Here is a 21,629-nt window from a genome sequence, read left to right on the forward strand (position 1 = left end):
TGGTGAGAAAAAGCAGTTTAAAGCCTGTGTGGAAATGCATTTCACCATACTGGCATTTAACATGTGCATGCATACTCCCCAGTAGCAGAGCTGGTCTCATTTTTAGAGAGGCAGGTCAAAAATCACCACAGAGCAGGCAGTAGGTAGGCAGACATGTCCTCCAGGTGAGGCTGGAGGCAGCGTGCTGGCTATAGACAGAGCCATCTCTGCAGTGGGGTAACTCTGGGATTTGCAGGTGTATTGGCACTCTAAGCAGCACTGCAGCCTCCACAGGGGTCAGTATCTAGCCCAGGCTTTATAAGTAGGCTCATCTTGTGCTCTTGCATAACAGTGAGATGGATATCGCACTGGGTTTATACAGACCCAAATGATAGGAGTCCATTTGAGCAAACACTTGCACATAAAAGCTTCAGCTGGCTACAGAGCTTCATTTCCAGGAGCAGAAGAAAACTACTTCACCATTTAATCCTTTGAAGACTTCAATCACCCTGATAAGGGAAGACAGGGCAGGATGAGGGAGAAGGCTCCCATTCACACCTGTGAGACTGCCACCTCCATGGGCAGGCTGCATACCACCACCCCAGAGAGCCTAACACATACCACACAGGCAAGTGTGGCTCCACAGTCTGCCCACTGCCCTTCCCCCGGCTGTGCCGCAGCCCCTCGATTTAAACCCTTAATCCTGGGGAGATTGTGCAATAGCTCCTTCAGGCTGAGAATGGATTATGCCCATTTCAATGGTATTTGGCACTTGGGCTGCACTGGGAGAGGCCAGTAAACTGGCCCAGCCCCTCCTGTGAAAGCACCTGCAGGCGATTCCTGCAGCTGGTGCCTAGCAACATGCTCTGAGCTGCTCTGACAACAGCTAAAATTCAATGTTATTTCATCCTGCCTCCCCAGAGAGGCAGCTCTTGAGTCATCACCAAGGGAGAATAGGATGTGTCTCCCACTTGGCTTGCTATAAATGAATGGTATGTGAGGGGTTGCTCTCTGTCACTTGAGCATGTGTGCTGCTGCGAGCTAAAAAGGCATCTTCTCTCTGGCGTGTGGGACAGCTACAAGTTCAGGAGATTTGGTAAACTGGTTTTTCTCCTCCTTCCCAACTTGCTTTCTGCTCTCAACAGCCTCTCTGCTTCCTTGGAGCGCTCTGCAGGGAAGCCTGCAGGAGAACCAGGTTTGGATTTATGCTGAGTTCCAGCTTGGCTTTGCTTGGGCGAGCCCCACGTCATGCAAACACACACAGGTAGCTCAAGATCAGGGCTGCACTGGGCACTCTCTAGTGACACGGGGCAACTTTTAGATCACCTGCGTGGCAGATGAAGGCACCCCTGAATCTGAGGGAGATGCTCATGAGGAATGGCGAACATCAGGAAAAATGCATAGGAAACCAAGCGTCCCTGTTTATGGGGCTGAGATCCTTGCAGAGGTGGTGGGGCAAACACCACCTAGCCCCGGCATGACCAAGCAGCATGTTTCTGCATGTGGGCAGAGCACAGGAATTGGTGATGGGAAGAGGAAGTCAATGGGAGGATCCAGCTGCGGAGAGGGCAGGGGCTCGGTGGGCAGCACAGCCTCAGAGGCCTGCTGGCACTGTGCAGAGGGGAGGAGGGCTCCAGCGGGAAGAGGTGGGAAGCTGTGAGTAGGTGAAGTCCATGAATAGTAGGGCCATGGTGCCGCAGCCTGGGAGCTTCTCAGAGAAAAGTGAGACGAGGTGCCTTGCAGGGCTTTTCCAAACTTGGGGAGGGCACATGTTTGCCTCCAGTAGCAAGCCTCAGATCCGGGCAGATTTCCCAGTGGGAGACTGTTAGGAAATCTCAGGCTTGCCTGAGTGACGCAGCTCCCTCGGTGGTGTCTGGTGGGAGGGCAGCTGACCACCATCTGCCCTGGCTGTTCCCAGTGCTAGCACTGGTTCTCTGCTGCAGGGCTGACCCCTCCTTGCCTCCCCAGTCTTCTCCCTTGGGAAGCCCTTGGTGGCCCTAGGGACTGCAGCCGAGGGGTCAGAGGTGCCTTATTGCTGCGGACAGTGGGGGCTGTGAGAAGAAGCATCTTTATCTCACGGCTGTCTGTCCTCAGCTCCCAGCTGCCTGCAGCACTGTGTAGCCTGGAGGGAAGGCTGAGACTCGCCTTGTGACTAGTTTGGACTCAACAGCCTGAAAAAGCAGATGAGGAAAGACGTCGGTAAGTGCGTCACTGCCAACAGAGACCTCTTCAGCTCATCCCAGGACCCTCAGCCCTTCAGGATGGGAGAGTGTTCTCCTCCCCAGCCCAGGAGTGGTGTTCAGCATGCTTCAGGTGGGTGTTTGGCTTACGGATTTGTTATCATGCAGGTCACCTTAAACAAACCCAGCAGCATTGCACAGGTTAGCTGACAGGGATAGAAAAGCATTTTATACAGAAAGGCATAAAGAACCTGAGTCTGATCTGGCCTTTTCTAGTGTCCAGTGGATGCCTCTGCCTGCATGGGTCAGGAAGTGTCCTGTACCCTGCCGTGCTGTCTGAAGGCCAGGAGACATTGTGGTGGATCTGTTTCCCTTCCAGCTGCAGGAGGGGACAGGTCTCCCATCAGAGCAGCTCAGCAGCCCCTTCCTTGGGCAGAGCGGGCTCATTGCACTGATGACACTGGTTGTGTTGACTGGCCCAAAGTGGGTTTGGGACAAGCTTGGTACAGCGGAGTTTTTCAAACCAGCATGGCCAAATCCAGGAGAAGATGCTGTCTGTAGCACGAAACTGTGCCTTTGCTGGCTGAGGGGACTACTGGCCCAACCTGCACTTGCGGGTTAGACATGTCCTTCTGCTCCAGCGGTCCCTTCCCACCACAGCCTGCCAGTGGTTTGCGCAATTGCTCCCAAGCTCCTTTCAGGCCAAACCCACGGCTAGCTTAAGCAGTTTCAGTGCTAACTCCTTGCATAGCCTGGCTCAGAGGAATGTGGCACACAGCTGGGAGTGTGGTGGAGATGGGGACCTTTGCAGCCAGGAGATGACATGTTGATAGCAAAATCCTCAGGTCAGAAAACGTCTCCTTACTTCCTGCAAACATAAAAGGACAGAATTACAGAACTGAGGTTGAGCTTTCTGACCTCCAAGTTCTTGACTTCTGTTCTCACATTACAGCAGCAGCAAATCCTGTTGCATGGAGCAGAAATCTATCTGTCTGTACATGCACTATTTCAAACTCTTCTCTGCGTAAACTGTTCCAGACTTGGTCAGAAACAAGGCTGTTTACTAACAACAGAACTGGGAAACTTCTTTAGCATTGTGGTTTTTTTCCCACGTTTTTTAGTTTTCACATTGAGATGCTGAAGCTTAAGTCTGTCAGCTAACAGCGTTTCTAGCTTTCAGTGTGTTTTACTTCAAGGTATTTCCCTTTGCCTGATTTCCCGTGTATCTCTGAAATACCTCTGTATGTAGAGTGTGCTCTGCCTTCTTTCTGATGACAAGAAAGGTTTTCCTCTTGACTTGGGATGAGGTTAGAAGGACAGGCAATGGCACACTCATTTTCCCCAAATAAGTAGAGGGTATTAAACTGCAAAAGGCCAATAGCAATGTTTTTTTCTAGCATTCATACCAATGCTTCTGTACAAAGGGGTTGAATCCTGCTTCCATTTATGCTAATGTAAATCTAGAATAATAAAGTTCCTGACAGTTTTACAGCATTGCATATTTTATTATTAGAAGTGGCATAACTAGAATTGAATATATGGTATTAGTTTGATCATTGTATCCTTCTGCAGTTCTCGCTTGCTGTGATTACAGCATCTTTTAGCCATTTTAATGTGTTTTAGACATTAAACTCTCTGAGGCAAGGACAGCCACTGTAAGCACAGCAGCAAGTGTAATGGACACCAATGTCAGGAAGACCCTGTGCTACCTCAGTAGTAAAGGACCAAAAGCAGGGTTTGGAGGTTTGGAAACTTCCATGTGCCACAACAGCCCATTGATTTTTGCTTTCAAGATCTCTTCCGAGCTTTCCCTCCACCTCTGTTTGGGCAGAATCAAACTCTGCTCATTTTTTTAGATTCCTGTCACTCAAAACTTGCATCTCCAGGACCAAATAAATTAGCATAGCTCAAGACTTGGAGAAAAATGGTTTCTACAGAGAACGTTACCACGGTGAGGTGGTTTTTTGCAAAGCTGTTGTTCACTTCACATGCTGATTTATCAGACAAATGTGTTGTCATAACAAGTGACAAAGTCACACCGACCAATTTGATTATGAAGGTTTACATGACCTTTAGCAATAGGAAACCTCACAGACCTAAAACCTTTGTTCTGTAAAGGCAGCTAGGTTTAACAGTTGACCTTTTAAAAATATGCAGTAAGGTCAATTTGGATTTAGAGGAACAAGACTCTTACAAAACCCAGAAACAGCAGGAGTGCTTGGTCCTTTTGGAACATGTGTGGCTTGTTCTGATTCAGAGCTGTCCTTTTGTGTGTTTCCAGACCAAATGCAGCAGCAGTGCCATAGCAAGCAAGAACCCAAGGGTAAGGAGCTGGCGTTACTGCCGGAAATGCAGAGCGCTTGGGTTGCTTTCCTGGCTGTCCCTGTGGCCCAACAGAGGTGGAAAAGGGAAGCAAAGGCCTAGCAGGGCAACGGCACAGAGCAAGTAGAGGCGGACGCCACCAGGTAGCCTTAAGGGATGGGCCTGGAGGCACACTGGTGGCTGGCTGGCTAGTGTTCTACGAGCAAGCTGTTCTGGGAGCAGTGGGCTGGTGACGAGTGAGGAATCCCCGAGGGATGCTCACCGTGAGGTGTTTCGTGCGGCCTTGGGGCTTCCTCACTCACCAAGCCATCTTCATCCCTTTGACCCCAACACCCTGCTGCTCTCACCCCATGCACTGGAGCCCTGCACGCTCCATGCCATTTTGACAATGGGGTGCAGGGCCGGGAGGAGGGCACCCCACCGCTCAGCCAGGGGGCTGGGCTGGGCAGCAGGGCCCGGTTTGGCGGGGCGTGTGATGTTTGTGTCTCTCCCGCAGCTGCGAGAGGCCCCACACCACGTGAGACTTCGCCTCCCCGCTCAGGGGGAGGGGAGGCTTCCTCCCCGTGCAGGCGGGGGACGCCAGCTCCTCTCCCCGCTGCCCGGGGCCGTGCACCACCCGCCTACCCACTGTCCGCTCACACGGCGCCGACGCGACAACCGGCCGCCGGCGGGGTAACCGCGCATGCGCGGTCCCCAGGGGGCGGCACGGCGCGGGCTGCGCGTGCGCCGCCCCGCCCGTCCCCGGGCGGGCAGCCGGGGGCGCGAGGACCCGCCCTGCCCGCGCCCCGCGCGCGCTACTGCCGGCGGGCGATAAAGGTCTCGCGGCGGAGTTCTGACGTCACAGCGAGTTAATTTTAAACCCGGACAAGATGGCGGCAAGGGACGCGGCGCGGCGCGCGGGTCCGGCCCGCCAACGGCCCGACCCGGCAGGTAACGCGCCCCACTCTCCCCGGGCGGGCGGCGGCCGCGGGCCGGCGGCGGGGCTGCCTGTGGTGCTGCCCGCGGTGCTGCCCGCGGGAGGCGCGCGCTGGGCGGCGGGACCTGTCGGCGGGCGGCGCCGGGGGAGGCCCCGGTGTCTCCCCCCTCCTCAAAATGGCGGGGTGGCCGCCGGCCCCGACGCCTGTTCTGGAGCGGCAGCGGGGGAGCCGGCGCGGCGGCCCCTCCTCTTGGCCCCGCCGCTCGCTCCCGAGCGGGGGTCACCCCGTGCTCCCTGGGCGGCCAGGGCCTCCCGCTGTGCGGACAGCGGCCCGTACCGTACCGTGAGGGCGGCCCAGCGGCCGGTGACCTTATTCCCCGCTGCGGCGTGGCCGGGCTGCCCGTGTGTACATCACGTGAGGAGCGGGGGGTGCGGGACGGAATGCGGCCGGTGCCACCCGGCGGGGCCCCTGGGCCGCGGGGCGCTCGCCTGGCACGCTCCCGGGACCGGAGCGAGGCAGCGCGGAGGGCCCCTGCTTTCTCGGAGCCGCGGCCGCCTGCAAAGGGAGCAGCACCCAGCTCGGGGGAGGAGGTGGCTGGTCCATGTTAGCCCGTCCCCCGTATGGACCCGGTGCGCTTCCACCGTCAGTTCTGTTCTGGCTTGTAATATATCCTCTGGTAGTGATGGGACATGGCTCTGGCTTGGTGCTCAGCCTCGGCGGTGCTGGAGTCTGCGCAGTATGTTTTTTTTTTTTAATACGGTTATTTCTCAAGAATAAAAAGCTGAGAACTTGTAACCCTCTCTCCGCCGTACTCTGTGTGAGCAGGGACCTGGGACTTGTGAGGACTGTGGTGACTCAAACACTTAAGTTGAATCGCATGAGGTTTTTAGCACTGTACTAGAACACTGAACTATTTTAACATCTTTGTTGTGTAACTCGCACTTAACTTGGAAGCAGAACGATTGGACTGGGTGCGACTAAACAAAATCTAGCAGATGCCATGTGCCGCTATTGGTTTCAATTGCTTCATTTGCAAGCCAACTAGAGACTGGGAAATCTAATCGCACTATAAACTGGCAGGTGTGGAGTGGCTACTCTGCTGGCTTTTTTTATAGGGAGGAAAAGGCAATGCTTCTGAGTGTATGCAAATGTTTGATTGTATTTGGCAGCATTATGATTTGAATAATTTAAAAGAGTCCAGAGATTGAAATTGAGGATATGATACTGCCCTACTGCTTGGGTACTGCTCTCTTCCTCCCAGCACTGCTGAATTTTCTTTGATGGTTCTCTGTGTTTTCACCACTATGTAGTTTAATAATCTCAAAGCATTAGATTATTGCGTAATTTTCTGAGGGTCATAAAAGCGCCAGCACACCTGTAATAAATGGCCTTTAAGGTAGCTGTGTCATCATTAGTGGTGGAAACATGCACATGTCACCGAGTTGCTTGTGTACTTCAGGCATGGAACAACTTAATAGGGTCTGCATGTACAACTATGGATGATCTGTGTCTGCCTGCAGAAGAGCTTTCTGTACACTGAAATAAAGCAAGAGTGGTAGTTTGAAATAGTTATAAGAAGAGAAATGTAACAGGAGAGGCCTGTAACTCCTCCTGTAGCATTACTAAGTGTTACTTAACAGACGTCGTGTTCTAGCTTACCCTCAAGTCACTAATGGTGTTACAGTTCCTCCTCAAATAATACCAATAGCTCTGTGGTGTTTCAACTAGAATTCTTTTGAAAGCAGGGAGTGGGGTTGAGGAAGGCCATATTCTTTCCTTTTCATGTTCACCTGCCTGCAACTTAAAGACGTTTCTGGAATAGTTCTAGCACAGAACAGTTTTACTTGAACTATCATAAAAGCATTCCTTTAAATATGACAGTCAGCCTATCCTAGTTTAGGAGGCCAGGCAGCTCTTGTTTGTGTTGGATGGACAGGAATGCTTGAGCCAGGCCTTGCTGGAGTGCTGATACTTCTCAGGAACCTTGTGCCAACTGCAGTCCCTGTGTTTTGGTTAAATATCAGTGGTTAATGTTTGCTTACTGACTGTACTAACTGGAGCGAGATACTGTGAAAGATGAGGGGTTGTTTTCTCTTCTTGTCCTAATAAGAATAGGGACACTAGCTCAGGCTGGCTAGACTGGATAAGAGCGAGTCTGTTGGAGGGGAGGAGGGCTGGGGATTTTCCTCCGATGAAAGAGAAGACCACTTATCTCCTGATAGCAGTGTCTTTGAGTTTTGCCCAACTGCAAAAACAAATATAATAAGCAGACAGAAATGCAGGTAAATTAAATTCTGTGTTCTTTTTGTTTTGGTCATGAACCGCAGTGGTGTTAGTCTCCATGCAACCTGGATCACGGGTTTCACTTCAGCACTATGATAAAACTAGTTTTAGCTTTGTGCCTGTTGTTAGTAGACTGTTGTACATCTTAGCACAGTCTGTAAAAGTTTCTAACTGTTCCATGGACATTCATAAGGAAAGCTGCCAAGTTTCACTGAAATATAACTTCTCCGTGTAAGGTGGAGTTTGAAGTTGCTTTTTGTTACTGCGCTGCAGTCATGAGCAGACCCTGTCCTGGGGATGATTTTTGATATCCAGGCATGGCAATCTTTGTGAAGTTTTAAACTTCAAAATCAGACTGAATTGTTTCCTTGTTTTTTACTGTTGCTGCATACTGTGCCCACAATGTGATCTGCAAGCTGCCAGTTTGAGTGCAGTTTTCCAACTTTTTGCTAAATCCTGTATTAGCTTCTCTAACTTACTATACCAATCATTAGTATTTTAAGGTTTTGTCCTTAATCTCAACTATCTAAGGTGAACAAGGCACAAAAATATTTTCTAAGCTTCTGCGTAGGCAGGCCTGCTGTATTTGTCAGCTGTAAACAACTGGAAGTTTTCAGAAGTACTTACATACATAGGATCTTAAGACTTTACTCTTACTGGAGAATGACTGGGTCTCTTTCTCAAAAACATTTTCAGCAACCTGAACTTCTTGAGATGTCCTGAAGGAAAGATGGAAGTAGCATTCCTTGTTTTTGGAAGGTTCTTGACATGAAGAATATTATCACATCCTATAGCTGATTTTGAGGTCATACTGCTGTGTAGGGAGTTGATTTACATGAATACATTTGTGAGGTTGGGATTTGTATCTGAAACACCAGGGCAAACAGACGAGCACGTTTGAAAAATATGTGAAAACATCACTCAGTTGATGTCTGCTATTTCAGTTAGCTGCAAAGAAACAATGTGAAATGTGACTGATGTGAAATGAGTGATGTCTATTGGGACAAGGATTATAATCAAGTAATTCCTAGCAGCAAATTAATATGTAATACGGACTGATGTTCTGAGAGCATTGGTAGCGAACTTGTCTGACCTTTAACTTCTGTTTATTTCTGAAAGGAATTAATGTATTTTGTGTAGTGTTCATTTCCAGGAAAGCAAAATTTTATGTGCTTGCTAAGCATGCTTTTTGAAACACATTCAATGTAATAGTCGGAGGAACTCAGAAGGCATTTAAATTCGGAAGTTGATCATCTGCCCACTTAAGAAACCTGGAATGAAATCTGAGGAATTTGAAGATCTGTCTTTCCTCCCCCACTGTTAATCCTCATTTGACTGAATTTATCTCCTGAGACTTGAAGGTAACGCCCATTGTGTTCTGTAGCTGTACAAACAAGTTACTGGGAGATGATCTAGGGTATAGATTAATGCTAGGCAAGTAACTACCTGTTGGTGTTTTGCTAAAGTTCTCACTCTACAGCAAAGCAAGGAACTTACCCCTCCCTCTTTGCGTTTGGGAGGGAGCGTACATACACCATTATAGTACCATAGCTGATAAATTCACTTAATGTATTACCTCCGTAGCAGGTTGTTCATGCTCTTACATATCCTAAGGCTATCTAGTTAGTTTGCCTGGAGTCTATCACTGAGAATTCCAGCTGCTCCATGGGGATATTACTCCATGAGGTAACAAGACTAGTTTGTATCTCATTCTAGTGTGACAATACTACATCTTTGTGCTCAGTATGATCTGTGAAGCTAAGTAAGGCTATTCTCCCTTTTACGTTAACTGAACAGAAAAAATAGCTATGCTTATTTTATAATGGTTAGTAGCTGGCTCCTCTTTAAGGTTGGAAAAACTTAAAGCAGAATGTTTGACACCAAAGATGGCATTACTGAGCCATATAGCATCCAAGGCAGTCTGACAAAAGTTACCTGAGTGAACACAGGTAAGCTGGGTATTGGAATTCCTGTTTGATGCCAGCTTGATGAACTCATGAGCAGGGCTAATAGGAAATCAAATATAATGTGAAAGAGAAGTCCATTTGGGCCTCTGCAGAAATTATTTATGAAAGACCAGTTTCTTTTAAAAGAATCGCCCTGCTTTTCTGTATCCTGGAGGAATAGATAAGAGAACTGTCAAAGCTGTAAGGCTGCAGAAAGTGCCTTTTGGGAAAGGACTCGGCTTACATCTCAGTTACTGAGCCTCTATTTACGGCTTGTGTACAGTATGAGGGATATTCTGATATGTTTTTGCTAGGAGGGGAGATGTCTTGTCTAATACTTTTTTCTTGTTCTAGATGTATTTCCAGCTTTATTTTCAGTGCAGACAACGAGCATATGACTGATTGTATTTTCAGCCCTACATACCAATGATTTCTGCATGGCAAGGTGGGGTTTGTGTGCTACTGCAAGTGTTAGCAGGTTTCTCTTAAAAGACTGGAATAGAAGCCAAAATTTAGAAGGCAGCAGAGCTGATGACTTGAACTAATAAAATATTGCACAGATTACAGACATGGAGTGTAGAAGTAATTTCCAGTAGATTGATATTTGAGAGTAGAACTTAATTTGCTGTTATGCAGTTGTTGTTCAAGTGAGATCAGAATCAGGTTCCAGTCTGTAGTTGATGTCAAATCATAATACATTTTTCACCATTGCCTTAGAGACAGTCATGTTAAATTTACAAGTTCTTATTGGTCTCAGTAAAATATTTGAAGTGTCTTTTGAGCAGTGTGCTGTATAATGATTCCATGACAGCAAGGTGTGGTGTTTTTTTTTGGGTTTTTTTTTTTTACTTGGATTGAAAATTGTAGAAACCTGTTGGAGAACATGTGTCAAATGCTTGTACTGACACGTTAGGACTACTTCTTGTATGTTGTGTGTGCTTGGAAAAGTTGTTCTCACCTCTTATCTTCTCAAACAGGGTGGTACTGCTGAGTGGAAGAATAAGTGCAGTTATTTTAACTGTCTCTGTAAGTCCAATCCTATGATACTACTGGCTGCAAACTTGCACGTTATGTCTCATTCCCCTCCCCTCCTCAGCCCCTTCTGCATTTTCAGCTCCTCAGGTAAATGTAACAAATGATCTTCTGGCTTTGACTTGTGGCTGCTCATTTGTCTTAGTCTGTGTAGTGTGTTCTACTTGGGAAACCTCAAACAATTGGGGAATGAAAGATACCATCTGCCAATCCTCTGCCTAATATGGAAATCATCACAGTACTGATTTCAGGGGAGGAACAGTCACTCGAAGTGCATGAACTGCTAGGCATGGAGGCAAGAAGCTTGGCTTCCTTTAATGTATTGCTTAGACATAGAATAGTAGTGAAAATGACTGCTATAGAAAATTAATTAAGGTTCTTGATATAACCAAATCACTTTCTTAAAACAAGAAGTCATCTTGCTTTTAAGAGAAGTAATTTCTTAAATACTTTGTAATTCTGAACTAATACTAAGGAATTGTTCTTGTTAATGACAGCAGCGTGATTGTAAACATGACCTTAAAGCTCCCCTCAAGGCAGTTGTCACTTATCTTCCAAGCAACAAAGTCTTAAGCTTGTCATGGGGGTCCTTCAAGGGAAGGAATGCAGTACAAAATAATTAAAAGGAGATCTTTCTAAATGCAAGTATGTCAGACTTCTTAGTACAGAAATTGTTTGGAAAAGTGCAGTAAGTAATGCTTTTGGGGCTTGGGGCACAGAACTGGGGTATTTTCTAGATCTAATAGTAATGTAGAAGTAAGTAGTTATTGAAAACTTACCACATGTTATGCTTTGAGATTTAAAAGGCAAAAAGAATATTTCAAAATAAAACAGTGGTGGTGGGAGCATTAAGAAGTGCAGCTTCTGCTATTGAGCTTAATTTTTTCAATGGAAAAATGAACATGCTGTGCACTATGAACATTTAGACAGCAGATGTGATTAAAGACTTGTGGAACCTTCAGATGCTACTAGGAATCCTGCTTGTTTGAGAAGACCCTTAAAATGCAATCTAGTGCTTTTAAAGAGGTTGGAAGTTGGCTCGTGATAGGCTGAATATTATTCTTAGAGTCTCAGTCGAAGTACTAAGACATATCACTGTTTCTTTAATCAAATATTAAACTGAGCTGTTCTGTAGTCTAAACTGTTGTTGACTTCTTATTTCTGTAGTGCATTAGAACTGACTAGGTGAAGCTTTTGTGAGCTTCAAAGAGCAGCACACTGCTATCTCTGGGCTCATCTTCTAAACCTAGACTTCTCTCCCCAGTGTTTGTCGTCTATAGACTGTAAGGAAAGACTTCTTGGATCCACAGAATGAACAATAAATGTGATCTACAAAGACTAAACGGTTGGAGGGGGATGTTAAACATACAGTCTTCAGACAGCTGTATTTCCCTCTTCCTTCTCTACCCAAGTGAAAGATGGATATTAAACCATTTGTAGTCTCAACATATGGTATGGTGTGCTGTCCTATAGAAAAGCAGTTAGATTGGCTAGGTGTATTCAGACTAGTATGAGAACTTGATGTAAAGAAAAGTAGTAGCCACCTCCCCTTCTGTATTTGTTCCTTTCGGGAGGACGGTGTGGCTTGCCTTACCTCTGGGATTACTCTCTTCTTTTTCCCCTCAATGTCTCTTCTTTTTCCCCTCAATGTCTCTTCTTTTTCCCCTCAATGTCTCTTCTTTTTCCCCTCAATGTCTCTTCTTTTTCCCCTCAATGTCTCTTCTTTTTCCCCTCAATGTCTCTTCTTTTTCCCCTCAATGTCTCTTCTTTTTCCCCTCAATGTCTCTTCTTTTTCCCCTCAATGTTGTACTCACTACTAGGCTTGACTGGCCAGCAGCCATTAGCATGCACGTAACAACATTTGCTGTCCCAGGAAAATGCTGATTTAAAAACCAAAAATGCTCCTGTTGTTAAGACTTCTGTTTTGCTTACTTAGCAGTGTCTGAGGTTTCTGTGGTAACAAGTGTCGTGAATGATGTTAAAGCAGCTTAGGTAAGTAGGTAAGTCTTGAGCACTTTGATCTGATACAAAGGTGCTTCTTGCGTGGAACTGAGCTACTAAAGTCTAAGCGTTTTACAGCGTCCTTGTGACAACTTAATTGGTGATTTTTGAAATCAAAATTATTCTAATCTACTCCTTAGTAGAGGCAACTCTTGGCAGGTACAGTATATTCAGTAGGAATGTTGAAGGGAATGCTCCTCTAGTGCAGGAAGGACTATGCCAAGCTCAAGGTCTTCCCACCAGTTACACATCCTAGCCTGTGTTATTGACAGAACTGAAACTAGCGTTTAGCTTCCTTTGCAAAGGAAGGAAACCTTGTTGTTAAGTGAAGGTTAACAAATGTGTTGGCTAGCCCAGCCTAAATCTGAACTCTTTCAGATCTAGACAAATCCTTGGCAACACACAGTCTGATCCAGTTACAGCCCAGTTGTCTGCCCATCTTTGCAGTATTATCACATATCACTAAGTCAGTCTCCACACGGACACGCTTCTTAGCTGTACTTATGAGTTCTGAGAGTCTGGAGAAGTGTTCCAGCTTAAGTAGGTTGTAGTCATAAAGCTGAACTTTTCTTTTGGCACCAGTGCCCAGTCAAGCAGCTTGCACCTCCCCCTCAGTTGTGCTGGTGCAGCTGTTTCAGAGGCTGTAGAGTGCACAGCACATCACCTTGTGTTTGTTCAAGATAAGTTGGTGCCTGGACCTGGGACAGTGGTGCCAACACAGAGGGCAGCAGTCCTGTACTGTTCCCAAGTACAGCTGAACCGACCCTGTGCCCTGCAGATGAAGCTGCATAGCTCTGCTTTTTGTTTGTCTTCAGCTCTAGTGTTCATTGGATGCTTCTTGAGGTGATACAGTTTGTAGAAAACTGTTTGTATTGGATGGCTTTTTCTGCTGGTTTGGTTTGTTTAGCTGACTTGACTCTCTCAGCTGCGTAGGATATGTGGCAAAATTAGCAGGAAAGGCAGTGTGGTGCTGGAATGGGAAGGAGTGGGAGAGCCCTTGTGTGAGTGGGTGGTTAAGACTCAGCTGTGCTTCTGAAACAGGCTTGAAGAGGCAACAGGGGAGAGAGGAGGAGGCAGTTACCGGCACTGTCCTGTTGGCAGAATAAATGTACTTGGAGCTGTTGCCTTAGCAAGGGACTTTGTGCAGCGACAGCAATGATGCCTGCCAGAGGCTCCGGAGTTGTGGAGACTAGGAGCGGGGCTCTGAAGTGTATGGACATGGTTACGTGCTGTATCAATTATTATGGATTAATTGCAGGAAAGTGGTATGGCAGCCCAGGCCTCTTTCTCTGAGTGCTTAGCAACAGGAACTGTGATGAAAACTACTTTTGTCATAGCTGTGTGAGAAAAATCTCTTCCTCCAGTGGAGATAAATCACATTTTGCAGGTGTTCACTTTGGTTTTTTTTGTTTCAAAGCTCCCTAACAGTGACTTGTGTGGGGTGCTTTTCCTGTTTTGATTCACATTGTTGATTTGGGCATTAATTGTGTTGGCACACCTTGTGTTTCCCCCTGTCATGCTTCCTTTTCATCTGGTGGGTGTGTTAGTGACGCTGTCAGGTTAAGAACAGTTGAGAAGGGAGAGGGAGGAGGAATTGAAATTCTTCATGAAGGTGTCTGCAGGTAGTTACTGTATCAGTTTTGCTAGCTACGTGATATAGAGAAGGAAGTTTCTTAAGGTAAACCCAGTCTCTCCCTGTACTACTCTTCATTCTTTGAAATGAAATGTAGAACTTCTTATTAAAACAGAATTATGGAGTTCAGTGCTGGAAGAGCTGGATGGGAGGCTCTCTTAGATGCAGGAACGTAAAGGGAAGTTGGAAGCTGAGTGTAAACTGGAGGTTGGGCTAAAAGACCACTTTTGCTTAGAAGCTTCAGATTGTTAGAAGCGTGGTTTGATCAAGAAGGAAAAATGAAAGCCTATTTGGCTCGCTTGGTTTCCTTAAACCTCTTGGTGTTCCTGACTGACAGCTTGTTTATCCTGGAAATGAGTATGAAAACTGGCCCTTTGGCACACCTCCCTGTACAGCAAAAGTGAGCACTTGCTTTGCTTGCTGCTCAGCTCCTCTGTGGCCATGGTACAGATGCAGCTGGGTGACTAAACCTATTCTGGCTGCTCATCTAAAGATCAAACATGGAGTAATTGCAGTTGGCATCTCTCACCTTATTCTTTTCTGTCTGTCCTTCTCACTCAAAATTTTGGTTTAGGTTAGCTGATCGTTGTTTAAATTATCAGCTGCTGACATGAGGAATACATACAAAGTACATAAAATGTAGTCATGGCCTGAACCAATTAGAAAATACTGTCTGAATCTTCTTGGGTAAGCATCAAGCTTAAATAAAATCACCCTGAAGTACAAGCAGAAGTCTACCTAGTTTAAAATCTGTGTGGCCTGCAAGGATCCAGTTAGCCTGTAGTGTTCACAGAGAGCTTTTACTTGCCATTTCCAGAGTCTGTGGTGAACTAGGGCATTGTCAGATCTGGTGTATTCTCATTCTCAAGAACCTGGGGGATGGGTAAGACGGGAGAAAAGGCAGGAAGAGGCCTTTTAGTGCTTTCATCTGCCTTAGTATTCTGAAGCAGCGTTCTTTGAGGGGGCTGGAAAAATACTGGTAAACCTTACTGTGGGTAGAGATCCTGTTAGGTGCTTCAGTGAGTGTGCTAATAATAGCTGTGGTTTTTAGGCAGAGTGGAAGAAGGATGGGAAGCATGCTTTGTCACTATCCCTACCTTCCAATTTTTTCATTGTAGCTGTGGAGAAACATCTTAAGTTCATGATGTGCTTTCAGAAAAGCAATCCTTTCATACATATATAGATTTTTATTTTTGCTACTTACTAGATTGTGTCAGGGTTTGTACTGCTTCTGTCTTACTCTCTGCTTATTAGTGTTCTCTTACTTGTGTGCATTTGCTGTTCAGTATCTTTATAGATGATCTAGACGTAGGGGTTGAGTGCACCCTCAGTAAATTTGCAGATGACACCAAGCTGGGTGGGAGTGTCCATCTGCTGGAGGGTAGGAAGGCCCTACAGAGGGATCTGGACAGGTTAGGTAGATGGGCCGAGACCAACGGCATGAGGTTCAACAAGAACAAGTGCCGGGTCTTGCACTTTGGCCACAACAACCCCATGCAGTGCTACAGGCTGGGGGAAGAGTGGTTAGAAAGCGGCCCGGCGGAAAGAGACCTGGGGGTGCTGGTCAACAGCCGGCTAAACATGAGCCAGCAGTGTGCCCAGGTGGCCAAGAAGGCCAATGGCATCCTGGCCTTTATTAGGAATAGTGTAGCCAGCTGGTCTAGGGAAGTGATCGTCCCTCTGTACTCAGCACTGGTGAGGTCGCACCTTGAATCCTGTGTCCAGTTTTGGGCCCCGCACTTCAAGAAAGATGTTGAGGTGTTGGAGCGAGTCCAGAGGAGGGCGACCAAGCTGGTGAAGGGTCTGGAGGGTCTGACCTATGAGGAACAGCTGAGGGAGCTGGGGTTGTTTAGCCTGGAGAAGAGGAGGCTCAGAGGTGACCTTATTGCAGTCTACAACTACCTGAAGGGAGGTTGTAGCGGAGTGGGTTGGCCTCTTCTCCGAGGCAACTAGCAAGAGGACATAGCCTCAGGCTTTGCCAGGGGAGGTTCAGGTTAGACATTAGGAAGCATTTCTTCTCAGAAAGGGTCATTAGACCTTGGAAGGGGCTGCCCAGAGAGGTGGTGGAGTCACCATCTCTGGATGTGTTTAAGAAAAGACTGGACATGGCACTTAGTGCCATGGTCTAGTTGACATGGTGGTGTCAAGGCAATGATTGGACTCGATGATCCCAGAGGTCTCTTACAACCTGATTGATTCTGTGATTCTGTGTTCTAGTTGAAGATGTCCCTGCTCATTGCAGGGGAGGTTGGACTAGATGACTTTTAAAGATCCCTTCCAACCCAAACTATTCTATGAAATAGCTGAATTTGAGGGTTGACTCTTTTTCTGCACCTCTTCATTATAATGAAGTCTCCCTTTACGTTTTCTGTCCCCTTAAATGGAGAATGCAAAATACCAGCTTATCAGTATTTTGTATAGCTATGGGAGAGCTGTTTGTTCATGGATGCATGCATGCAGACCATTCAACAGAGAAGTGATTTAAAGCACTTACGAGTAGACAGGCCTATTGTTTGATTAGTTATGACGCTTCATAGGTATCTAGGTCATCAGAATATATTCTTTTTCCCCTTCCCTGGCAGAAATGTAGCTTCAGGTACTTCTTGCTTCTGCTCACTGTTTATGTAACAGTTCTAGATCTGTCCCTTAACATCTCATTGCCCTGAAGGAACAGAGAGTGTTAAATGTGTCTTCCCCTCTCCCCTGCTCCTCTGTCAGTCTTGGATATCCAAACAAGTCTTTGGAATTTAGCTCATCAGTCCTATTTATAGCTGAAATATTCAAAACATTTAATTATTTCTGGCCTTAAAATGAGCTACTTGGCAGGATTTGCTCGTCAGCAATAGGAAAGCAGTGATGCGTTAAAGGTCTGTGGAATCCCCGTAGCTTTCGTGTGGGTCTTGCTGTGAGTTTATTGCATGGAGTAGGACTGCTGGAGAAATTTTGTGAGTTAAATCTAGTGATTTTTTTTTTTTCTTTGTTTTCCAGTAGATGTACCAGATTTTTTACCTGGTCCAAATAAGGTTTGAAGGTTAACCTATTTTTTTTCCTATGCTCTGGAACTCAGTTCACACATGCCTACACTTTTGTCAGTTCACTACACCAAAACAAGCAACATTTAAACAGTTTGTCTCCTTTCTAAGGAAAATTTCCTAGGTGAAGCTCAGAGAATGCATTACATTTAAATGTGGTGCAGCAATTTCCTCATGATAACTTATTTTAAGCTTTTGGTTCAAGCTGTGAACTCCCTCAGGCTGTGGAGGTAGAATAAGATTTCAAGCCAGATGGTTTGAGGTTAGTGTGGCCCACTTCAGCTTGCTTTACCATTCAGGTATGCAGGGGAACCAATTGTGCATTTGTATTGAACTATGAGGGAGAGACTTAGATCGCTTTTGTATGGACTCAAACATTTGGTGTCTATAGGAAGGAAAGAGTTCAGGGATGCTGAGAGCTGAAGTATCTAGGGGTACTGGAAGTTTTTTATTTAAAGTTGGGCTTCTAGCAAAGTGCAGGTTTCTGTACAAACAAGATACTAAGACTACCAGCTTGAAGACGTACAGAGTGAAGTCTGTAACTCCTTGTGTCAGAGCAAATAGAAGGAGTACTGATGAGAGCCATCTCCACTAATGAAAGTGACTTCTTTAGACTTTGTTTGTAATCCAAGTCTTAAAGCCACTAAAAAGCAAATAGGATTTAAATTTATTTTAATGTTGTCCTGCACCTGTGTGCAGTTGTCTGTGTCCAACCCACTGTCCAGAGAAGCAATTACTAGTTGTAATTCAGTGCTTGTTGATCAAAAACCTGTATGTATCTAAAACCAACTGAGTTTAGCAATTAGTGTGTGGGTTTTTTTTTTATGAAAGAGTGTGAATGATGTGCGTAATGAGCTCAAGCTGTATTTGGGTTGAAACTTAAAGGTAACTATGTTGGTACTTTATTTCAATTAATGTGCTTAAAGGGAGGACTTGCATTTAAAGCAGGCTGTCTCTTATATTCATAGCACACAGATTGAGCCGAATGTTCTCACTCCCATGTTCTTACACTGCAGAACAAATAGGTCATCAGCTGCTAGCTGTGTGCTTAGGAGAAGCAGGAATTAACTTTTCATTTTACCACATACTTTAAGAAATTGGTTATTCAGTTGAGTTTGTTCAGTTGAAATATTGTCCGTACATACACAAGAAGCTACTGTTCTCAAAATCTGGCTTAGCATTTCAACAAATGGTGCTTGTTCTGGATACTTAGCTGGTGAGTGTCAATAGTAGTCCTGCAGTAGTTGTTGCTGAGTGGAGTGAAGAGTTTATAGGGAAACTGGCTAGTAGTGTGTTCTCTTGGCTGTATTTGCTTCCATTCAAGTCTGTCTCCTTCTGTGTCTTGCTGTACAGTATTGCTTTCTTGTATCTCCTAGCCTGTTTGACCTGGGTTACAAAGTGATTATGCACAGTCAGAACTGTGCATTAGCTCACGTGCTCTAATTGAATGATTCAGGTTGAAAGAAGCCAAAATGGAGTAGGGAGTGATTAACGAACAGCCATAGTAATAGGCCTAAGTGGATAGTAGCCTTTAGGGGCAAGTCCACTTTGATAATCTTTTTGCATCAGCTCCAGCCAGAGTGGTAGATATGACTGTAATCTGGAATATGTTAGTTTGGTAGTATAGAAGCTTCAAAGGTCAGATGAACGTCTTGAAAAAAGAAAAATGTAGCTATGTCTTTCTGGGCCTGCAACACTGTGCTACAAGCTGTAGTGCCATGTGCTTTGACAGATGAGAGCTTTTCTGCATGTGGTCCAGTCTTCTGTGCACATGGGGATTTCTGTGCACAAAAGCCTGAGGTCCAGTCTTCTGTGCACATGGGGATTTCTAGCATTGGAGACCAACCTCATGAGTGAGTTGGATGAATCTACCAGCCTGTCTTTAGTACTCTGTCAGGAGGCAGCGTTGCCTGGCAGTGCAAGGAGCCATCAGCCATGCCTCTGAAACAACTACTTCCTGAGTGTGAATATATGGGGTCGATGTGCTGGGTCTGTAACCCCATTACTGGGGTGGAACTGGACTTCTCAAAGTGTTAAGAGACACTATAAAAAACAAACAACAAAAAAACCGGCAAAACACCAAAAGTCTGTTGCTTTGATTGCCTCTGTAGCACTATTGAATGTGTTGTTGTGGAGACCTATATAGGGAGGCTGCCATGAGCTTTACAAGTCCAAATTACTCTCCAGTTGGCTAGAAACACTTTAGTGTAGGAGTGGTCATTCTGTGAACGTCACCTCTTCTAAAGTTAGTCCTCATCCATTCGTATACTTGATTTGCTGGGACTGGACTATTGCAAGAACCTAGAGCAGTTTGTGATCCTAAGACTGGTCTTTAGAACAAATCCATTCTGAGTTTCAAGTAGTATACTATGGCCATGCTGGGGTAGGTGAGGAAAGTGGGGAGAGGGGAGTAAGGAGTAGGGCTTCATGTTCTGAATTTCTTTAACTCCTGGCCTGACTTGACAGTGCTATCAGCACGCTTATTTTATGGACTACTTACAGAACTTACTACAGTGCTTCTGCAGCTTTTGTGGAAAAGTGCACTGTGAAGTGGGACTTCCTTTTGAGAGACTGCTCTGAAAGTAGTTCTTGGAAGTGGAATGTGATCCTTCTGCCCAGGACGCCGAAGCCTTCTAGAAAGGCTTCCAAAGTACTCCAGTGCTGCCTAAGACAGTGACTAGACAGAGTAACAGGGTAAGCAGCCAGAAGGACCAAAAAGGTGGCGACATCTACACAGGAGCATGTGACAGGTTTAGCATATGCTGATTATGCTGCTGGGATGAGCAGTAGCACTTGTTCTACAGTTGACATGCTTAATTTGTGCAATGGCTGTCCTGGTAATTGCGAACTAGTTCAAAATCTCTTGATGGGAAGGGTGTTCTCTGCAACTCAGGCATGTAGTTATCAAACCAGTTCTGGATGGATCAAGTTTCCTTCACAGCTGTCAACACTGTAGTTCTCCACCCTCTAAAGTGCTTGATTTATGGCAATGATGGTCTCTTCTGTAGGCAGGTTAGGAGCTTTCAGATATATTAGGCTGGCTAGTCAAAAAAAAAAAAAAAAACACCTCACAAAAAAACCCCAACAAACCAACCCAAACTAAACAGAAAACCCAACTTGATGCTCTGTATTTGACTTTCCAATGTCTGCTCGTAAGTGTAAGTGAAATCTAATAGGAATTGAATAGGGCCTAAGGTGAACCTTCTCTCCTGTCCCCTCTGAGCTAAGTGAGCTCCAGGGGTGCAGAATACTATTAACAAGATGTTGTGAGCTTTTAATGGGCATATTGTGTGTAAGCTCTTGATAGTGCTATCTACTTGTGATAGGGAGAATGGGCTTGTTTAGAAATAACTAGTGATAAAAGACCACTCATTTGTTCAGAAAGCTTCTTGGCTTGAAGAGGCTTTGGGTGGCTATGCTCTGCACTGGCAGAAGGATGCTGCTCCAACTCGTGCTTTGAAGTCTGCTAAGGTTCTGATGACTTCTAGGTAGGAAAATACGGTTGATGTCAGGCTCCAAGGGAATGAAGAGAAGTTGCAGATGTTGCTTCAGACTATTTTACAGTCTACCTTGCTTTACAAAACTAATACCTTACTTCAGCTTAAGTATGTGTTTAAATAAAATAATAGGAGGCTGTTTTAAGTAATCAAGTTAAACTTGTTGCCTGGGGAATGCGTAGAAGCAGAGGCTTCAGTACATTGTGTGAATATCTGTTTGCTAAAACACAGATGTCTCCTCTTGGAGCTATCTAATATTAATGCTTTTATCAACAGAATTATTCCCTTTATGTTTCTAGGCTGTGACACTGAAGGCTTGCTTTCTGACTGTCAGTATCTTCGTACCTCACCTAGGCTATTCTCCCAAGTTTTCTGGCCTACAAAGGATGCTACCTGTATGGGGCAAAACCTGTTTTGTAAACTCTTTCAAAAAAGAGGGCTTGTTTAATTTCTGGGAGTACAAAAGCTTTAGGCCAAAGGTGAGAGTTTTTCTTCTGAAGTGGTGACCAATATTGTGTCTATGTAGTTTGTATAGTTTGGTGTCCTGTTGATAGCTTTTCGTTTCAAAGTTACTCCTTCCAGTTGTCAGGCCTGCTGGTGCAATTGAATTTTTTGGTCTGCTTTGTCAACCAGTTTGAGTTAGGGCAATGCCAGGGGCTGTTTTGCACACCCACTTGGATAATGTTGGAGTTCAGTTCTAGCTGCTTAGGATTTAAGCATTCAAGTTTACTTCCTCTTCAAACCAAGTACTACACTAGCTTAATATAGTCAAACCAATTCTTTTTAAGGTGTAGTGCCACAGGCCTT

The 21,629-nt window shown here is 45.6% G+C and overlaps 1 protein-coding gene across 1 annotated transcript in view; it reads left to right on the top strand.

Annotated features, from left to right (window-relative positions):
• Nucleotides 1-5,267: 5,267 nt before the first annotated feature.
• Nucleotides 5,268-21,629, top strand: part of ATL2 (atlastin GTPase 2) — a 39,791-nt gene continuing 23,429 nt past the window's right edge. Inside the window, 1 exon segment of the mRNA XM_068406171.1 lies at nt 5,268-5,411. Within this exon segment, the coding sequence (XP_068262272.1) occupies nt 5,351-5,411 (61 nt within the window). The 5' untranslated portion in view covers nt 5,268-5,350.

The sequence above is a fragment of the Nyctibius grandis genome, chromosome 1 (genome assembly GCF_013368605.1).
Source record: "Nyctibius grandis isolate bNycGra1 chromosome 1, bNycGra1.pri, whole genome shotgun sequence".
Classification (NCBI taxonomy): Eukaryota; Metazoa; Chordata; class Aves; order Nyctibiiformes; family Nyctibiidae; genus Nyctibius; species Nyctibius grandis.